At 42.3% G+C, this 18,374-nt stretch overlaps 1 protein-coding gene across 15 annotated transcripts in view; it reads left to right on the top strand.

The window, feature by feature from the left end:
* DLG1 (discs large MAGUK scaffold protein 1) overlaps positions 1 to 9,170 on the top strand; it is a 344,209-nt gene extending 335,039 nt beyond the window's left edge. For all 15 annotated transcript variants that reach the window (XM_039489073.1, XM_039489067.1, XM_039489063.1 and 12 more), the window contains 2 exons: positions 2,614 to 2,705; positions 7,555 to 9,170. In XM_039489073.1, the coding sequence (XP_039345007.1) occupies positions 2,614 to 2,705; positions 7,555 to 7,661 (199 nt within the window). In that variant the 3' untranslated portion in view covers positions 7,662 to 9,170. The remainder of the gene's footprint in view (positions 1 to 2,613; positions 2,706 to 7,554) is intronic.
* The last annotated feature ends 9,204 nt before the right edge of the window (positions 9,171 to 18,374 follow it).

Below are 18,374 nucleotides of genomic sequence, written 5' to 3'. Positions count from 1 at the left end.
GCACCACTGTCATCAGATGTTTGGATACATGTGTGTTCCATCTGTATGTCGTCCCAGCTCTGCACAGACAGTTGGCAGAGCAGACATCAAGCGAACCACCCAATGACCAGAAGATCCATTAAGGCTCGAAGGCAGCTAGCCAGGTTTATTGTCAACGAAGCATGGTCCTAGCTCAGCCGATCAATGTCTACAGTTATACTACCACATGTATGCCTGTGACAATGGATGCAGCTCAGTGAATGGCGGGACTTTCCATTTCCCGCTCAGCTGGCCAAAGACACTCCCTCTGAGATACATCTTTATACACCAATACAAACAAATTACATATTGCCTCTGGAGTATTAGGGTGCCACCCCCTGAAGTATCAGGGTGCTAGCCTCTGACATATTAGGGTGCCACCCATTGCCTTGTACATGTTGGTTCGATCAAATCATCTTTATTCATCATGCTGTCATCCTGACCTTATCCTTAAGATGGGTCAGCATGTTCCTATTATCTTTGGGGAATGTGTTTGGTATCGAGGTGTTCTGGTACCACCTTTCTGGAATAAGTTTGCGTATATATTCTTGTGCCTAGCACTGCTTAGGAATGTGTGTTTCTGCAATATCAGCCCTTTTCTTGCCAGATTCTGTGAGCAGGGCCAGCCTCTTGCTCACAACTTAACTGCTTTATATCAGAAAAATTTTGACTACTTTAGCCCAGACCTCAGGCCTTTGATACATAAGTTTATGTTTCAGGCCCTCTTCCTACTACAACTACTAATTTGGTGCAAAGGAAACTCGAGCAATTGGTGCCTATTGCCCAACCAATAGCCAAGCAAGAAGTAATTGGAAATAATATTGTTCGGGCAGTGAAAACACTGTGGTGGGCTGTACCAGAGGAGGGGAGTTTGCACCTCCTGCTTTGTACTTCAAGCTCAAGCTTTAAGGTTCAAATAATAGCTGTCACAGTGGTCCTTCGAAATGTGCTGCTGGGTAATAAGCTTTAAAAAAAAAAACCAAAATATAATACAAATAAAACAAATGCTAATATAAAAAGAAAGACAGAAGCAGAGGAATGTAGCTGAGGCCTGGCCCAATGTGAGTAATTAACACATAGAGAGTGGCCTCATTTTTTGGAAGATAGAATTAGGGATGTAAATGAATCATCAGGTTGAAAACAAAATGTTTGTGCTAAATAAGATAGGTCACTAGGTTAAGAAGACAAAATATCTGAGCCAACTAAGATAAGAAGGAGAACATCCAAGGAACTATTTACTGTGAACTTGATAACAAGGGACAAAATACATTAGGAACATAAAGATGAGGTAAAAAGGAAGTTGAAGTATGGACTGTGCAAGCTACATGGAAATTGGTTCCTGCAAAGTAACCAATCCAATCCAAAAATGGATAATGCAGTGTATAGTAAGTCCAATGAGAAATATAATGTATATAAAAGGAATGGGTTTCTGTGTAACTTTGGAACTGTGATGTACCCTGCATCCATCATCCCCCACCCCCACCCCCGCATTTGAGTCTGATCAACTCAGCATAGCACTGCTGTATGCCAAATAAAGATACCTGAGTGACAAAGACTGGAGTTGAACTGAGTTCATAGGAAGCCAAGTGAAAAAAATCCCAACACTAGCACTCAACTGACCTAGATAGTTTTGGTTCCCAGAACTTCTGAGACTGTCAATCCATCCTCCTGTTAAGATCTATCCCCTTCTCGGCAATCTTTACTTGGGAAGGAAGTTAAATCAGACATCCCAGTCCATACCCACTTCACCTCATGGCCTGGTGTTGGGATGAGCATGAGAACTCTCTTGCTCAACAGCTGTCCAAGCCATTCTTAATAAAGTTGGAAAGATTCAACTAGGAGCTGCTAGCAACCTAAATGGAAACATTTTTCTACTTGGACTCAACATAATCAGTCTTCCTCAAACTCTGCTGATATCCCAGTCATTTTAGTTTATCTCCTGTTATTAAAAAAACACAGGTCTCTTCATTAGCTCACTACAGGTCCATCTTGAAACAGTCAGTGCCTTTCTTCCTCCAGTAGACACCCTACAACAGTTAGATTACTGAAGGACCTAATCAGGACCTTTCCACCGATTCTCAAGCCTGTACCTCAACGGGACTTGTATCTTGTCCTGTCATTGTTCACCAGACCTCCATTTGAACCTTTGGCATCATGCTTTATGCCTCTGTCTGGAGCATGAAGCAAGCTTCTGCACATATGTGCAAAATGGACATTGCTTTCCAGACTCAAGATGCATGGTGTGAATGTGTTACTCACGTGTGGAATACAGCCAAGGGCCACGCATCTCAAAGAACTTCCAGTTACAGGCAGGTAACTTCCAGTTTTATATTGAGATTGCTTAGTGGCTTTCAGTGTTAACCTACGTGTCTTTGCCAGATTCCAAGAAATGGAAAGCCAGTCTATAGCACTCCCACTGTCGCCCTTTATATTAAGTCTCCCTTCAAGAGTTTAATAAATCACAGATTCAAGAACAGGATGGGGCTAGGTTTTTTTCCTAGGGTTTGTATTCAGAGGGCAGTTTAATAACCTTATTTCAAAAGAATCAGCAGTATTTGGTAACTGCTTATTATTTTATAATGTATTTCATCTCAGGGAAATGAACAAACGTTTAACAGAGGAGCAAGCCAGGAAGACCTTTGAGAGAGCCATGAAACTGGAGCAAGAATTTACTGAACATTTCACAGGTTTGTATCCCTTATTACAGTTCCCTTCAAAGAGTGGAATTGTGTTGTCTGGAGCATAAGAATTGTCACACCTGCCTGAGCCCATATACTTCAGTTATATATCTTGTCTCCAGTATTGGCCTATGATGAATGCTTTAGAACATGTTAAACCATCATAATGCACTGCAACTGTTTATTAAATATTTGTATCAATTCATTGTTTAACTTTGAGACAAAATTTCTTCTTTACTGCATCTGATGCCAGCTCATACTTTAGAGCATGAGAACTTTTCGCTTTTTTCTTAGCTGTTGAAACTAGAAACGTTAGTCTTATTTATATATTAAAAGCCTGGAAACTTTTAACATAAAGGTCACCAACTGGTGTCTCATGCCCTTCCAGACTCTGAAGGGTGGCTAAACCTCTGAAAACCAGGAAATTAAGAGTTACAGTAATGCAAACTTAAACTTCTGAGAATAAGGAAATACAGAGTTAAGGTACACACTAAGGCAGCCCTAACTCTGCCCCCATGGAGCTGGCAATAGCCATTGGAGATTATCTGCATTCAGCCCAGCTATGTTCACTGATAGATTTAGCTGTATAGAATGGTAGAGGGATTAGCTGGAACAGCTTGGCAGAGCTGTGATTGTGACATGAGGTGGTCTGGGGCAGCCTTGCCCTTCTCCGTGCCCTCTCCCCTGTGTGTGATCAAAAAAAATTGTGCATGTGTACCTTGAGGGATCCATTATGCCTCATTTCAGTGCCTAGTTCTCTAGATTGTGTCAGTAGCAGTGCTCAGGGGTCTTCTTGCTATAGGGATTATCAGCAGTGAGGTGGGATATGAGGGTGGTCTGTGGATTTAATGAAAATGTAGTGTTAAATGGAATCCTGTGTATAAGGATGAAGGGGGCTTGGTAAAAGGGAATTAAGGGGTTGTAAAATTTAGCAAGTGAGGGTTGTTTCTATGGAGTAGGCTCTGTTTGAGCCTAAGTCAAGAGTAGGTAGCTTCTGTTCAGTACAGCTTACGTAAACGTAAGTAAAAAATTTTGTGTCAAAGTGTTAGACACTGCCCTACAGTGATCATGCGCCCTACTCCGTGAGTGCTCTGCACTATCTGAAAACACAGAATTCTAGCATGTGTGTTATAGCTGAGCTGGGCCATCACTCAAAGAGGTTAAGTTGGCATGTATCTTAACTCTGTTTTCCTAGTTTTCAGAGGTATATGTTTAGCCACTCTCCACATTCTAAAAGGGCACAAGGTAGCACTGGACTTAAAGTTCTGGAACATTTAATTCCCTTGGTTTTAAAAAAAAGTAATTTCTCAGCACTCCCATCTGCAATAGCCCAGCTCTTCTCCTTCAACACCTGGTGCTCTTTGGCAATGATTGCCCTGGCCACAAAATACACTGGCTTCATGTTGGGCTTTTCACTGCCTCTGCCTTGTCTCCTGTCTACCTGTCCAGCACAGCCTGATTGCCTCTTCTCAACAATCCTCCCTATAGAGAGGCAAGCTTCAGCAAAGGACCAACATGTTGAGGAGCTGTGGAGAAGATGCAGGAACAGTCCAGGGACTAGCATGGAGACAGTGGGGACATATTTTGAAGGGAGAGATGTGGCCATGAGAGGAAGGATGGTCCAGGGGTTAGGATCTGGGACTTGGGAGACAGTTCAAGTCCTTGCTCTACCACAGAATTCTTATGTGATCTTAGGCAAGTCATTTAGGTCCAGATCCATAAAGATACTTAGGTGCCTACGTCCCAGTTTTGGCTCCACTGCAATCCACAAAACTCCTTTGCTGGACTCAGTAGGCTCCTAAACTCACTTGGCACCTACATTTTCAAGGTAAAAGTTCCTCTAAGCGACTATTTTTCTGTCTCTGAGCATATACACTGCTGCCTCCCTCTGCACAGACACCTGTCTCCCGTCTAAGCCCCAGAATGATTCAGAAACCAGGGAAAGATAGGCATCCAGCCACCTGTATCACATGCAGGGCCTAATCCAGTAGGCGTGCTCAGAGGCCACCTACTGGACTGGATCCCATTTAAAATGGAGAAGGAGATGGAAGTGGTGGTGGTGCTGCTGCCACCACAATCCATCTTATAATTTTTAGCCTAGTGGTTAGCACACTTGCCTGGGAAGTGGGAGACCATAGTTCAGTTCCCACCCTTCCGCCGATCCTGGCTCCCATACAGAGGGGTAGGACCCACCCAGAGCCTGCCTCACACATAAGGCGCAAGACCCCCCAATTTCAGCTCACATCTAGGGGCTGCAGAACATTAGAGCTTTTTTCCAGTCCTTTGTATCTTCCCATTGTTCCAAGATTTGTTAAAAATCAACATTAATCATTCAGAGAATTCCTCTGTCAATTCTTTTAATATTCATGGGAGCAAGTTATCCAATCTTGCAGATTTTAAAATGTTTAAATTCAATAACTGCTGGTCAGTAGATGAGATGCTGGAGGTTTATGAGGGAGGCCCAGTCTGACTTTCCCACCTTCCCCCTGGGATTTAGGTGAACTCTTGCTGCTGCCCTGCCCCCGTGTGCTGCCCTCAGAGGTGAAGGATGAAACACTGGTTCCAGGTGCCAGGATGCAGGAGTGTAGGAGCTGCTGCTTTGGCAGTGGTGTGGACCTGGCTTTTTAGAATGTATGTGTTCAGTTATTAGTTTGCCATGTTGGTCAAACACTCAGCTAAACCTGAATGGAATTTCATGGAGCAAAGAAAAGGTACTTCTCTAGCCTGAGGGCTTTCCCCTTGCCAGATCAAAGACCTGCTGCAAATGGTGGAAATTTTAGAATTTCTCAAAAAAAAATCCCAAGAATCTTTTATAATAGAAAGTGGTGTTAAACAACCTAAAAATAGAATCCAGAATCCAACTTCCCATACTGGCTGAGGGAGGGATTCATAATCTAGTGAGTCTTTTCCATAACTGTACTATGTCTGAACCCCTAGACTGAGAACTCATGTAACAGACATCATCAGAAAGAAAGTGTAATACCACTCTTTGGGGGGCGGAACAGGTATTCCTATGCATTTGTTCATTTCCTAACATAATAGATTCTGATTGGTACTTTTGGGCACTGTTGCTGTATTGATAATTATACCAGTAGCTAGTAGAGGCTCCTGTAATTCACCTTTATCTAATTTATACTACCTAGCATGTACAATGTATAGTGTACATGATCATCCAAGTACAGGGGGAGGGATAGCTCAGTGGTTTGAGCATTGGCCTGCTAAACTCAGGGTTGTGAGTTCAATCCTTGAGGAGGCCACTTAGGAATCTAGGGCAAAAATTGGTCCTGCTAGTGAAGGCAGGAGGCTGGACTTGATGACCTTTCAAGGTCCCTTCCAGTTCTAGGAGATTGGTATATCTCCAATTATAAAAAAAAAAAATATATATATATAATATAACAAAGAATTTTAAACCACTATGGTTCCTATAACATCATATCAACAGGGGATGCTCTGAATAGTGACTATTGATAAAAAATTTTTTGCCAAGTAACAAATAAGGATTAATATATTTTTGTGTTTGGTAGTGGTATGATGTAGAATGTGTGTATGTGTGCTTACAAAGAAGGCATACATTTCTAATTGTAAAATGAATAAGAATCTTCTAAGAGGTTTGATAGGTAAATTGAATTAGAGCAGCCATTAAGGAAGCTTCATTACCATTGAATGTAAAGTAAAATGCTGTCATAGATTTAAAATGTTTTAGGAGTTAGGAAGCGGAATAAGAGGCAATTATTAACATGTAATGAGGGTTCAGTAATAGTACTAGTGTTGTGTATATTAACACAAACACAGGAATACAGTGTCCTGGCCCAAGCAGCAGCATTATACATTTTTTCCCTGTTGAACTCTATTAAGTAGGTTCTCAGCCTGGAGGTGAAGACCCCAGTTAAGATGAAGTTGCAATCAAGATTTCTGTCATTTGGATCCAAAGCGTTGCAAGAACCCTAGTCCTGATTCAAAGCAGACCATACTTTAATCTGATTTGGGTCAGAACACACCCACCTCCGTTCATTTATAGTGCTTCTCTAGCCTCAGTGATAATATATAAAAGCAACAGAAAATCCTGTGGCACCTTATAGACTAACCACAGGATTCTAACTGCCACAGGATTCTCTGTTGCTTTTACAGATCCAGACTAACACGGCTACCCCTCTGATACTTGATAATATATACAATCTGTGTGGTCTGAGTGTAGACTGGAACTTTATTAACTGTTTTTAAAGCAAGCATCAGGTGTAGAGGATTAGAGAAATGCATATGTTAGCCCCTTCCTTCCATCCCAAGTCATGGACACGGCTAGCAACCAGAATCCACCAGATGACCTATTTTTCATGTCCTGGTTTGTGATCCAGATGACCAGTTCCTCAATCTACATTACGTGGAAGCCCACACCACCATTTCACTTGCTACAAGTCTCAGTGATTTATTTGTCTGGATTAGGATTATTAACTAGCCCTGCTTTTTTACCCTCCTGTCCTGGATACCTGCACAAAAGTTGGGTCTAGAAGAAAACAAAAAAAGAAAACCAGGAAATAACAAATCACTCCTAACAACCCTTGAAGGTATCTGAGGATGGGGGGAAAAAAAACCAAACAGCTGCACATGCCAGTCTGCAGTGTGGGAAAATTCCTTCCTGACCCCAGGACTCTATATACTGTACACTGGCCAGTTCCTTCGGGAAGCCCTACACCCCCAGACAGTCAAGCACCTTTAGCTCACAATAAACCACAAGCCCAATGTTGTCTGTTCCTTCTCCAATCTGGTTAAATCCCCACCTTGGGAAGGGGGCTGAGAATTTCTGCACACAAGGTGAAAGTTAGTAAAAAACGCTTGCTGACTGTAATACTATGTTTTGCAGCTATTGTCCAAGGAGACACACTGGAAGAGATATACAACCAGGTGAAGCAGATCATAGAAGAACAGTCTGGGCCTTACATCTGGGTACCAGCAAAGGAAAAATTATGAAAATTGGAAGATTTTTGGTTTTTCATTTTCTAACTGACATTACCTACTCATCAACAACTTGTAACCCTTTTCAGTGGAGCCTGCCTCTAGCTCTTTCCAATGTGGGTCACACACTAAACATCACATTCTGCAGTTCCCAAAATTTTCTTACATTTGGTGTCTCTCTTAGTTTGAATAATTTGTATTATTGTGTGGTAGCGTTCATTTGACGTTTTTCAAACATGAAGGTTGAATGGCCTGACCAGCTATTAAGGTAGGGTTGGGGAATTATATGGTAAAATTCCTTAATGTTTAAGGGAAAGTACGTTTCAGAGATTCTCAGAAAAGATTTATGTACATTCTTTTAAAATTTCATAGCATATGAAAGAAAAGTCATCTTACCCAATGATGTAAATTGTGAGCAACTTTGCACACTTAATTATAATAGCATGGGTTGGCCAAGGCATTTAATTTCAAGTTTTAGTTTGTGGGTTGACTTTCTGTTGTCACCGCAAATATTTTTCTTTATAGGCAGTTAATGTAACTTTTTTTAAATTTCCAAATTAATGTATTTCATTAACTTCCATTAATTCACAAGGGATATTCATTTTCAAAATTTCATAATGATATTCTTATAGTCTATTTTTATTCATTTTTTGCATATACAGTTGCTAGGGATAAAGATATTTAATGTTTTTAATCTTACTCTTGCAACACTATTTACAGTGTCTTACAAAAGTTGTTTATAGATAATGGTCATCACTCTTTTCTGAGTCAAAAACATGTTTAGGTGCTAGGGAAGCTTGTATTTTACAAATGAATAGCAAATTTTCATTGGCAGCCATACAGAAAACACTTGCAGTGATGTATGATCATTAAGGCAATAAGAAGAGAGTCAGATTTGTAATTTAAAACTGTGTGTCTCCTTAAAGGTGTCAGATTTTAATGAATATTTTACCCACAATAATTGCCTATTTTGTTATAAAACTTTCTTTAACTATAAACTCTGTAACTATGGGAATTATTTTCTTTACATAGTTGCGCACACACATATATATATATATATAAAAAATATATATATTTTTTTCTTTTCCCACCTACTCCTAGCTTTTCTTTTTTTGTTTTTGTTTTGAGAATAAACATAAATTAGAATTTATCTTCCTTAATCATGTGAAATGAAATGGGGTATGGTGGCTGGGTAAAACATCTGGGGGATATTAGCTACAAGAAAAAAATATGGGCAAGTTCTCCTCTTTTCTACAAACAATTTCAGATGTTTGGTTTTGTTTTTTTTTCTTTTCCATGTGATGTGCATGTTTTAACCAATGGGAGATTTCAGAGTCAACAGTCAGTTTTTATGTACATCTCAGACTGCATCTGTGTCATATCTTCCATGGTGGCTCTGCACTGGAGAGATACAAACCTCTGAGCTGAGCAATTATAAATACATTTCTGCAAAATATAGAACTAACATTATTCATTCCATTTGTCAGAAAGAGGAGAACAGCTAATAAAGTTTATTCTACAACATATTTTTGTGTGTCTTTAATTAGATAATCTAAAATGCAGGTGATGTAGAATTAAGAAATTAAGTTTGCAAACAATAAATTGGCAGGAACAGTAAATAATGAGCAATGATGTGATAGAGGAACACTGAAAAACTAGTATGTGGGCCAAAGAAGTTCAGTGTAGATAAATTAAATGCAGGTTAGATCTTGGGGCAAAGAGTTAAAAATAATAAGCATGTGTGAGAGAACAAAGTACTGCAGAATATTGGTAGATTTGGGAATCCTGTCAATTTACAGCCTAATGTGCAGTGATTGTGAAAAAATCCATCTTGGCTGTATACTGGATTAGTGAAGAAAGTGCATTCTTGCTGTATTTTTATGGATTTCTCTGCCTATTGCTGGAATAGTAAAGTGTTCTGAGATTGTCATCAGATACTAACTAGCATGAATCAAAAGTAAAAGCTTCTACCTAAAGCTCTGAAAGCACCAGTGGCCTAAATTTTAAGCAATGACAAGTGATTTTGGGTATACAACTTGAAACGCGTTAAAAGGATGTAACTTTTAGATGCTCAGTAATTTCTGAAAATCAAGCTACTTTAAGATATCTCAGTTTAGGTACCTAAAAACTGAGGCCCCCCAAAATCACTAGTCACTTTTGGAGGTGTCACTTAGTGAGGCTTTTAGATGGTATGTTTTTCTTACAAAAGAGAAAAAGCTTTTGTCTCTTACTGCCTTTTCCTTATTGTTGTTTTTAATTTTTTTTCTGCTTTTTTACCCATCAGGAGTGGCATGTGTTCTCTTCCTTGTTTTTGCTGGAGGAGTTTTTGCGAGATGGAGGTCTCTTCACTTTCATTTGAAAGGATAGGGGCGTTTAATTCAATTTCATGGAGCTTTTCTCCCATTTGTTTGTCAGGTGTTAATTGTTTTAAACATCCAGGATCTAATCCAGGGGTCAGCAACCTCTGGCACGCAGCTCCCTCGCCCGCACCGCTTCCCACCGCCCCCATTGGCCTGGGACAGCGAACTGTGGCCAGTGGGAGCCGCGATCCGCCAAACCTGCAGACGCAGCAGGTAAACAAACTGGCCCGGCCCGCCAGGGTGCTTACCCTGGCGAGCCGCATACCAGAGGTTGCCGACCCCGATCTAATCCCTTTCCCTCTCAGTTGTTCAGGTCTCTTCTTCTTTGAGTGCTTGCTCATGTCCATTCCACGTTAGATGCACATGCACTGCGTGCACAGTCACCAGTGAATTTTTCCCTCAGTGATATCCAGTGGGCCAGCTTTAGCTCCCTTTGGTGCCATGTGCTTATAAGGGGCCCGGCTGGCTTTGCACTATCTCAGTTCCTTCTTACCACTCGTGGCAGTCGTTGGAACAGCTCCTCTTGCTTTGGCAAACTCTTAGGCTATGTCTACACTTCACACCCTACAACAGTGTGGCTGTGCTGCTGCAACCGCCCCATTGTATGGTGCGCTGTGTGGCCACTATCACCGGGAGAGAGCTCTCCCGGCAACAAAATAAAACTACTTCTGAGGGGCCATAGCTTCATCACCAGGAGTGCGGCTCCCACCAACAAAGTGCTTCCACACCGGCACTTTTTGCCACTAAAACTTTTGTTGTTCATACCCGAGCGATAAAAGTTTTAGCAACGAAAGTGCCAGTGTAGACAATGCCTTACTCGGTGGTCTTAGTTTATTCCTTTTCCCTTGTTTCCCTATCCCAGTTCTTTAATTTCTCAGTTTGGACTGTCGTAGATTAGTTGTATGTAGTTAGTTGGCGCTTCTCGCACTGTTAGCAGAGTTTTGTCCACTCCTGGTGCTGGGGCATGCCTCGGTCCCTGGGTCTCAATTCCTGTGCCTCCTGCAGCAAGCCCATGTCTGAGAGTGTCCTGCACTCCTGTTGTCTTAAGTGCCTCATATCAGGGACTGCTGCCAGATCTGTCAGGATTTCAAGCCCTGTACAAAGAAAGATAGGGAGGACAGGACATGGTGGTCTTCCCACCATGAGAGAGACTCGGCACAATTCTCCTTCACCGGTGCCAAAGAAAAATCATAAGAAGCAGCTGACTGAGAAGGGATGTTCCCCGACTCTGAAAAGAGTCGAGCACAGGAAGCCCATGGGGAGTGCAGTCAGAGTCTAGCCACTCCTCTGCATCCGCTCTGAGTGTGATACCATCACCTCAGCCTTGTAAGCTGGTTCCTTTGAGTCTGGTCCCTCAGCACCAGAGTAGCAATGCAACACCAATGGGATTATAGTACTGTCTGTGCCAAAGGCATTAGTTATGGGCAGGGTCCTGCTGATGCTTTTGATGCAGCCAGCAGGTATAAAAGTGTTGGCAGTATTGGTACCAGGGAGCAGAAGGGAGCATGTGGTCCTGGGCTCCTGTTCAGTACGGTCTAGAAGGAAACCCTCCCTGCTTGCCCCACCGCCGGTCTTCGCATCTCAGCACCATTCTCTGGCATTGACGGGTACCACCCCTCCATGGTCCCCAGAGGAAGGCTCATCATCGGACTCGAAAGTGGAGTCATATTCCCACTTGAGAAACCGCTGCCAGTTCCCCCCCAGGCAGCCTACCAGTTGATGGACCCGGTCACAGAGCTACTGCCGAGTACTTGGCACAGTGGGCAATGGCTTATGCAGTTGCAATGGCGTTTTGGAACCCCTGGGGGTTTCCCCCTATGCAAGGGCCCCCTTCCAGATACTCATATTCCATAATCTTAAAAAGAAGCGCACCCTGTCCCTTTGACTGTCACCCAACCTGGACTCCAGTACTCAGCCCGGTACCAAGCCTCAAGACATAGATTTATGTCAGTGCAGAAGGAGAAGAGGATCCCCTGCCAGTGCAAGCCTCTTCTTCCTCCCTGGATGAGGCAGTGTCTAGGGTGCATGTATTCCCCCCCACCCCCTCATGATGACTTCGCAGCTCACCAGGAGCTGTTGAAGAGTGACCTCAAACCTTGGGCTGGAAGTGAAGGTAATCAAAGAGTGGCCCTCCCTCCTCATGAGGCCATTATGGGACCAGTTAAAACCTTGCGGCAAACCTCATCCTCCTTGCCTCCCACCACAAAAAGGGCTGAAAAGTTCCTGCCTCAGGTTTTGAATACTTGTACTCCCACCTCCCTCTGGGGTCTCTGATGGTCGTGGCGGCCAGTGAAAGGGACAGCAAGGATGCAAAGACAGTAGACCTTTTTGGTAAAAAGGTTTATTCTATAAGGGCACCCGTTCTCTGCTGGGGTGGAGGAATGGAAGTCTGTGGCCAAGGGCCTCTCTGCAGGCCACCCTGGATGCAGCAGGTTCGGCAGCTAGATCCATGGCTTCTGCAGTGGTCATGCGCAGATGCTTGTGGCTCCAGTCTTTAGTCTACCAACGGAGGTCCAACAATCCATCTGGGACATTCTGTTTGAAGACACTTCACTCTTCTCCGAGGAGTTTCATTGTATGTAAGAGAGCGGTATGATTGCTTAGAGCTCCAGTTTGAACCTGGAGAAAAGCCTGTTGAGAGTCTTTGGGTTAAGTTTAGAGGCACGAGAGCAACAAGGGTTATGTTGTGATGGGCATATGCTATGGACCACCGGATCAGAAGGGTGAAGTAGACAAGGCTTTCTTCAGACAACTAACTGAAGTTTCCAGATCACGGGCCCTGGTTCTAATGGGGGACTTCAGTCACCCTGACATCTGCTTGGAGAGCAATATAGCAATGCACAGACAATCCAAGAATTTTTTGGAGAGTGTTGGGAACAACTTTCTGGTACAAGTGCTGGAGGACTGGCCTCTGGGGGACACCACTGTTTACCTCTGACCGTTTATTCCTACCCTTTGTTTCCTATCTTTTAACCAGTTACCAATCCATGAGAGAACCTTCCCTCTTATCCATGACTGCTTACTTTGCTTAAGAGACTTTGATGAGGAACCTTGTCAAAGGCTTTCTGAAAATGTAAATACACTGTATCCACTGGATCCCCCTTGCCCACATGCTTGTTGACCCCCTCAAAGAATTCTAGATTGGTACAGCATGATTTCCCTTTACAAAAACCATGTTGACTCTTCCCCAACAAATTATGTTCATCTGTGTGTCTGACAATTTTATTCTTTACTATAGTTTCAACCAGTTTGCCCAGTACTGAAGTCAGGTTTACCAGCCTGTAATTTCCGGGGTCACCTCTGGGAGCCCTTTTTAAAAATTGGCATCACATTAGCTGTTATCCAGTCGTTTGGTACAGAAGCTGATTTAAATGATAGGTTACAGACTACATTTAGTAGTCCTGCAATTTCACATTTGAGTTCCCTCAGAACTCTTGGGTGAATACCATCTAGTCCTGGTGACTTCTTACTGTTTAGTTTATCAATTTGTTCCAAAACCTCCTCTAATGACACCTCAATCTGGGACGGTTCCTCAGATTTGTCACCTAAAAAGAATGGCTCAGGTTTGGGAATCTCCCTCACATCCTCAACCATGAAGACCAATGCAAGGAATTAATTTAGTTTCTCTGCAATGGCCTTATCGTCCTTGTGTGCTCCTGTGGCATCTTGATCGTCCAATGGCCCCACTGGTTGTTTAGCAGGATTCCTGCTTCTGGTGTACTGAAAAAAAAAAAAAGAAGAAGAAATTGCTAACACACCTCTACCCCGATATAATGCAACCCGATATAACACGAATTCAGATATAATGCGGTAAAGCAGCGCTCTGGGGGTGGGGGGGAAGCTGCGCACTCCGGTAGATCAAAGCAAGTTCGATATAACCCAGTTTCACCTATAACGCAGTAAGATTTTTTGGCTCCTGAGGACAGTGTTATATCGGGGTAGAGGTGTACTTTTTGAGTCTTTGGCTAGCTGTTTTTCAAGTTCTTTTTTGGTCTTCCTAATTATATTTTTACACTTCATTTGCCAGAGTTTATGCGCCTTTCTGTTTTCCTCACTAGGATTTAACTTCCACTTTTTAAAGGATGCCTTTTTGCCTCTCACTGCTTCTATTACTTTGTTGTTTAGCCACAGTGGCACTTTTTTGGTTCTCTTACTATGTTTTTTAATTTGGGGGTAAGTTGATCCTCTATTATGGTGTCTTTAAAAAGTTTCCATGCAGCTTGCAGGGATTTTACTTTTGGTGCTGTACCTTTAATATTTGTTTAAGTAACCACCTCTTTTTTGTGTAGTTCCCCTTTCTGAAATTAAATGCTACTGTGCTTGAGCGGCTGTGGTGTTTTCCTCGCCACAAGGATGTTAAATTTAATTCTGTTATGGTCACTATTACGAAGAGGTCCAGCTATATTCACCTCTTGGACCTGATCCTGTGCTCCACTTAGGACTAAATCAAGAATTGCCTCTCCTCTTGTGGGTTCCAGGACTAGCTGCTCCAAAAAGCAGTCATTTAAGGTATCAAGAAACTTAGGTGATATGTATCCAGTCAATATGGAGATAGTTGACATCCCCCATTATTATTGAGTTTTTTATTTTAATAACCTTTCTAATCTCCCTGAGCATTTCACAGTCATTATTACCATGCTGGTCAGGTGGTTGGTAATATATCCTTACTGCTATATTCTTATTATTAGAGCATGGAATTACTATCCATAGAGATTCTGTGGTACAGTTTGGTTCATTTAAGATTTTTACTTCATTTGATTCTACGCTTTCTTTCACATATAGTGCCACTCCCCCACCAGCAACGACTGTTCTGTCCTTCCAATAGATTTTGTACTCTAGTATTACTGTGTCCCATTGATTATCCTGATTCCACCAAGTTTCTGTGATGCCTATTATAGCAATATTCTCATTTATTACAAGGCACTCTAGTTCACCCATCTTATTATTTAGACTTCTAGCATTGGTATATAAGCACTTTAAAAACTTGTCACTTTTTAGCTGTCTCCCATTACATGACGTAATTGAATGAGACTTTTTTTCATTTGACTGTTTCTCTTCAGATCCTGCCTGTATTTTATCTTCCACCCTCTTCTCCTTACTAGAACATAGAGAATCGCCATTAGTAGATTCTTCCCTAAGGGATGTCTGTCCAAACCATGTGCTCCTCCACATCTGTGGGAATTCTGCATGAAGCACTCAATCCACGTCAAACTTCTCATTTTCCTGGAGCCCAGAACAGATCACCTCAGCAGATCTTTCACCTCTCACCACAAGTGGTCCCCTCACACCAGTATAACCAGTACCATCTTCCAGTGGTGAGGGACTCCCCTCATAGACCTGTTCACAACCAAGCAAACCAAGAAATTTTAGCAGTTTTGCTTTCTATGCAGGTGCAGCCCTGGCTCACTCACAGATGCTTACTGCTCCATTGGACAAAGCACCTATTCTATGCATTTCCCCCTCATTCCTCTCATGCACAAAGTCTTATTCAAGATCAAACAGGACAAAGCAAATGTTATTCTTATAGCTCCCAGCATGGCTACGTCAGCACTGGTTCATCACTTTATAGGACATGTCAGTAGTGACCCCGAGCTATTCCCTCCTCTTCCAGACCTGATCTTGCAAGATCACAGCCCATTGCTCCACCCAAACCTCAAGACCCTCCATCTGACCCTATGGAGGCTCCATGGTTAAACCCAACGGAGCTGGCCTGTTCGGCGCAAGTCCGCCAGGTAGTGCTGGGTAGTAGGAAACCCATCTACTAGAGTAACTTTACCTCACCAAGTGGAAGCATTTCTCCATATGGTCGTCTCAACAGGGCCTTTCACACCCACTAGGTCACCTCTTCACTCCCTGCCAGTGTATCTGCTTCATCTGAAACAGCAGGGCCTAGCCATTTAGTTGATTAGGGTGCGCCTAGCAACCATCTCCACCTTCTGGTGGATGGTAGGTTGTTTTTTTTTCACATAAAATGTCCATTCACTTCCTCAAGGGCTTAGAGAGACTATACCTACAGATTTGTGAACCCATTCCACCGTGGGACCTAAATTTAGTCCTGTCAAGACTCTCAGACCCTCCCCTTGAGCCTCTGGCATCATGCTCCTTGTCATACCTCTCCTGGAAGATCGCCTTCCTAGTAGCAATTACCTTAGCCAGGAGGGTCTCAGAGATCAGGGCCCTTACATCAGAAACCCCATATACAGTGTTCTTTAAGGACAAGGTACAACATCACCCCAGTCCCACGTTCCTCCTGAAGGCTGATGTGGTTAGGTCCTATGGTGTTGTTACGTATTTTTCCCTCTTAGTTATTCGCTTACCTTCCAATGTACGACTCAGGAAGTTATTTTTTTTTCTTTTCTTCACTTACCATACAAACTTGTTCCATTTAGATTTATTTTAATTAAAACATTTTCAGTTAAATTCACAAAGGCATACACTCAAAGAGCTGACGTGCAACAAGCACAAATACAGATTATTTCTAGTGGTGGTGACATTTTAGAGCTGACCAAGCTCTTGGTGCTATGGTAGACACAAAGTACAGAACTGTGGTACCCAAGAGATTATAGTCCAACATAAACTAATCCTATGAACCGTATAATTCCAGTGTCCATGCAAACTGTGCTCCATTCTCAAAGCTATCTCTCTCACACACACACATACACACACAAAACAGGGTTCAGAAAAAGTCTTGTTCAACAATGAAAAGCAAATGAGACACACAAACCTCCCAGCAGGGCCACCCACAGCCCACCCTGTGAACTTTGCCCTGTAGTAAAATTTACTTTAAATACTGAAGATTTGAGACATACACATTATTCTAAGAATTCAGTTAAGAATGTCAAGGAACAAAATATTAATGGGCTAAGGGGTTAAGCATCTGCATAGTTCATAGCTCAATTTATTCAATTCCCTTAAAGAAGTAAGAGACTGATTTTTTTTTTCAGGTGAATTGAAAATTATACTCTGTACTGGGTTTTATTCTATTAGTAGTAGTACTAGCAAACTTCTATCTTAGCTTCTTTTCCACTACCTGTTACTAGATGATCAGTTAGATCAGGATAAGCCAGGAGAATATGCAGATTTCAGTTGCAGACGTCACCTTAATGATACCCTGAAACTGAAGGTAGCACAGAATTTGGTAGCGCACACATTAAGCTACTGTATCTACACTAGTACTCTGTGATCTGCACTGGCTACCTGTGATGGCCTAGTCCATTGTGGCATATTTGTGATCTGTGGAAGTGTTATCACTGGCATCTTCTCATTAAATAATGAAGAGCACAGCTCAACACAGATTCAGAGTGATGTGGATCGCTTGGTGAACTTGGCATAAGCAAACAGTATGTGTTTGGCTATGGCTAAATGTCAGTGTTTACAACTAAGAACAAAGAGTGCAGGCCATTCTTACAGGATGTGGGACTTTAGCCAGGGAAGCAATGAATGAAAAATATGTGAGGGTTGTGGTGGATATCAGCAGACCATGAGTTCCCAGTGTGATGGCATGGCCAAAAGAGCTAATGTGATCCTGGAATGTATAAACGGGAATTTTACCTCTGTATTTGGCACTGGTGCAGCTGAAATACTGTGTCCAGTTCTGATGCCCACACTTCAAGAAGAATGTTCATAAATTTGAGAAAGTGCAAAAAAGAGGCATGAGAAGGTTTAAAGGATTAGAAACTTGAAGAGCTCGAGCTCTTTAGCTTAACAAAGAGAAGGTTACAGGGTGACTTAATTACAGATTGTACATGGGGAACTTGAAAGACTGCCATAAAAAATATGGAGAAACGGTGTTCTCTCTTGCCACAGAGAGCAGGACAAGAGGCAATGGTTTCAAACTACAGCATAGCGGATTTAGATTAAATCTCAGGAAAAACTTTGTAACTAAAAACAGTAGGACAGCGGACCAGACTGTCTCAGGAGGTTGTGGAAGCTCCTTCACTAGAGATTTTCAAAAGAAGGCTGGGTAGCCTTCGGTCTTGGATGGATTAGACCAGTGGTTCCCAAAGTGTGGTTCCTGAACCCTTGGGGGTTTGCAAAATGTTACAGGGCATTCTCGGAAAAAATTCCATAATGGCGGAAGAAAAAGTGCACGCCAAAACAGAACCGTATTGTGGCCAGTGTAGCAGTGGTAACACCCCTCAGTTAGTCGATAGTCATTCTCTGTGGCGTGCTATTTTGCTCCAGTGAGACGTGAGCTAATCTTCTCATTTACTAGTTTGTTCATTTGTTAGCATTCTCACTGTGTTACTTTTATTTGAACTGTTGTATACCCAATAATGGACAAGTGGCTGAAAACAGAATTTGTAAAGACATGAGAAAACAAATGTTCGATATCAGCTAGTGTTTTGTCAAGTCCAAAGTGTCGAAA

The sequence above is a fragment of the Mauremys reevesii genome, linkage group 9 (genome assembly GCF_016161935.1).
Source record: "Mauremys reevesii isolate NIE-2019 linkage group 9, ASM1616193v1, whole genome shotgun sequence".
Lineage (NCBI taxonomy): Eukaryota > Metazoa > Chordata > Testudines > Geoemydidae > Mauremys > Mauremys reevesii.
This window is presented reverse-complemented; position numbering and strand designations above follow the sequence as displayed.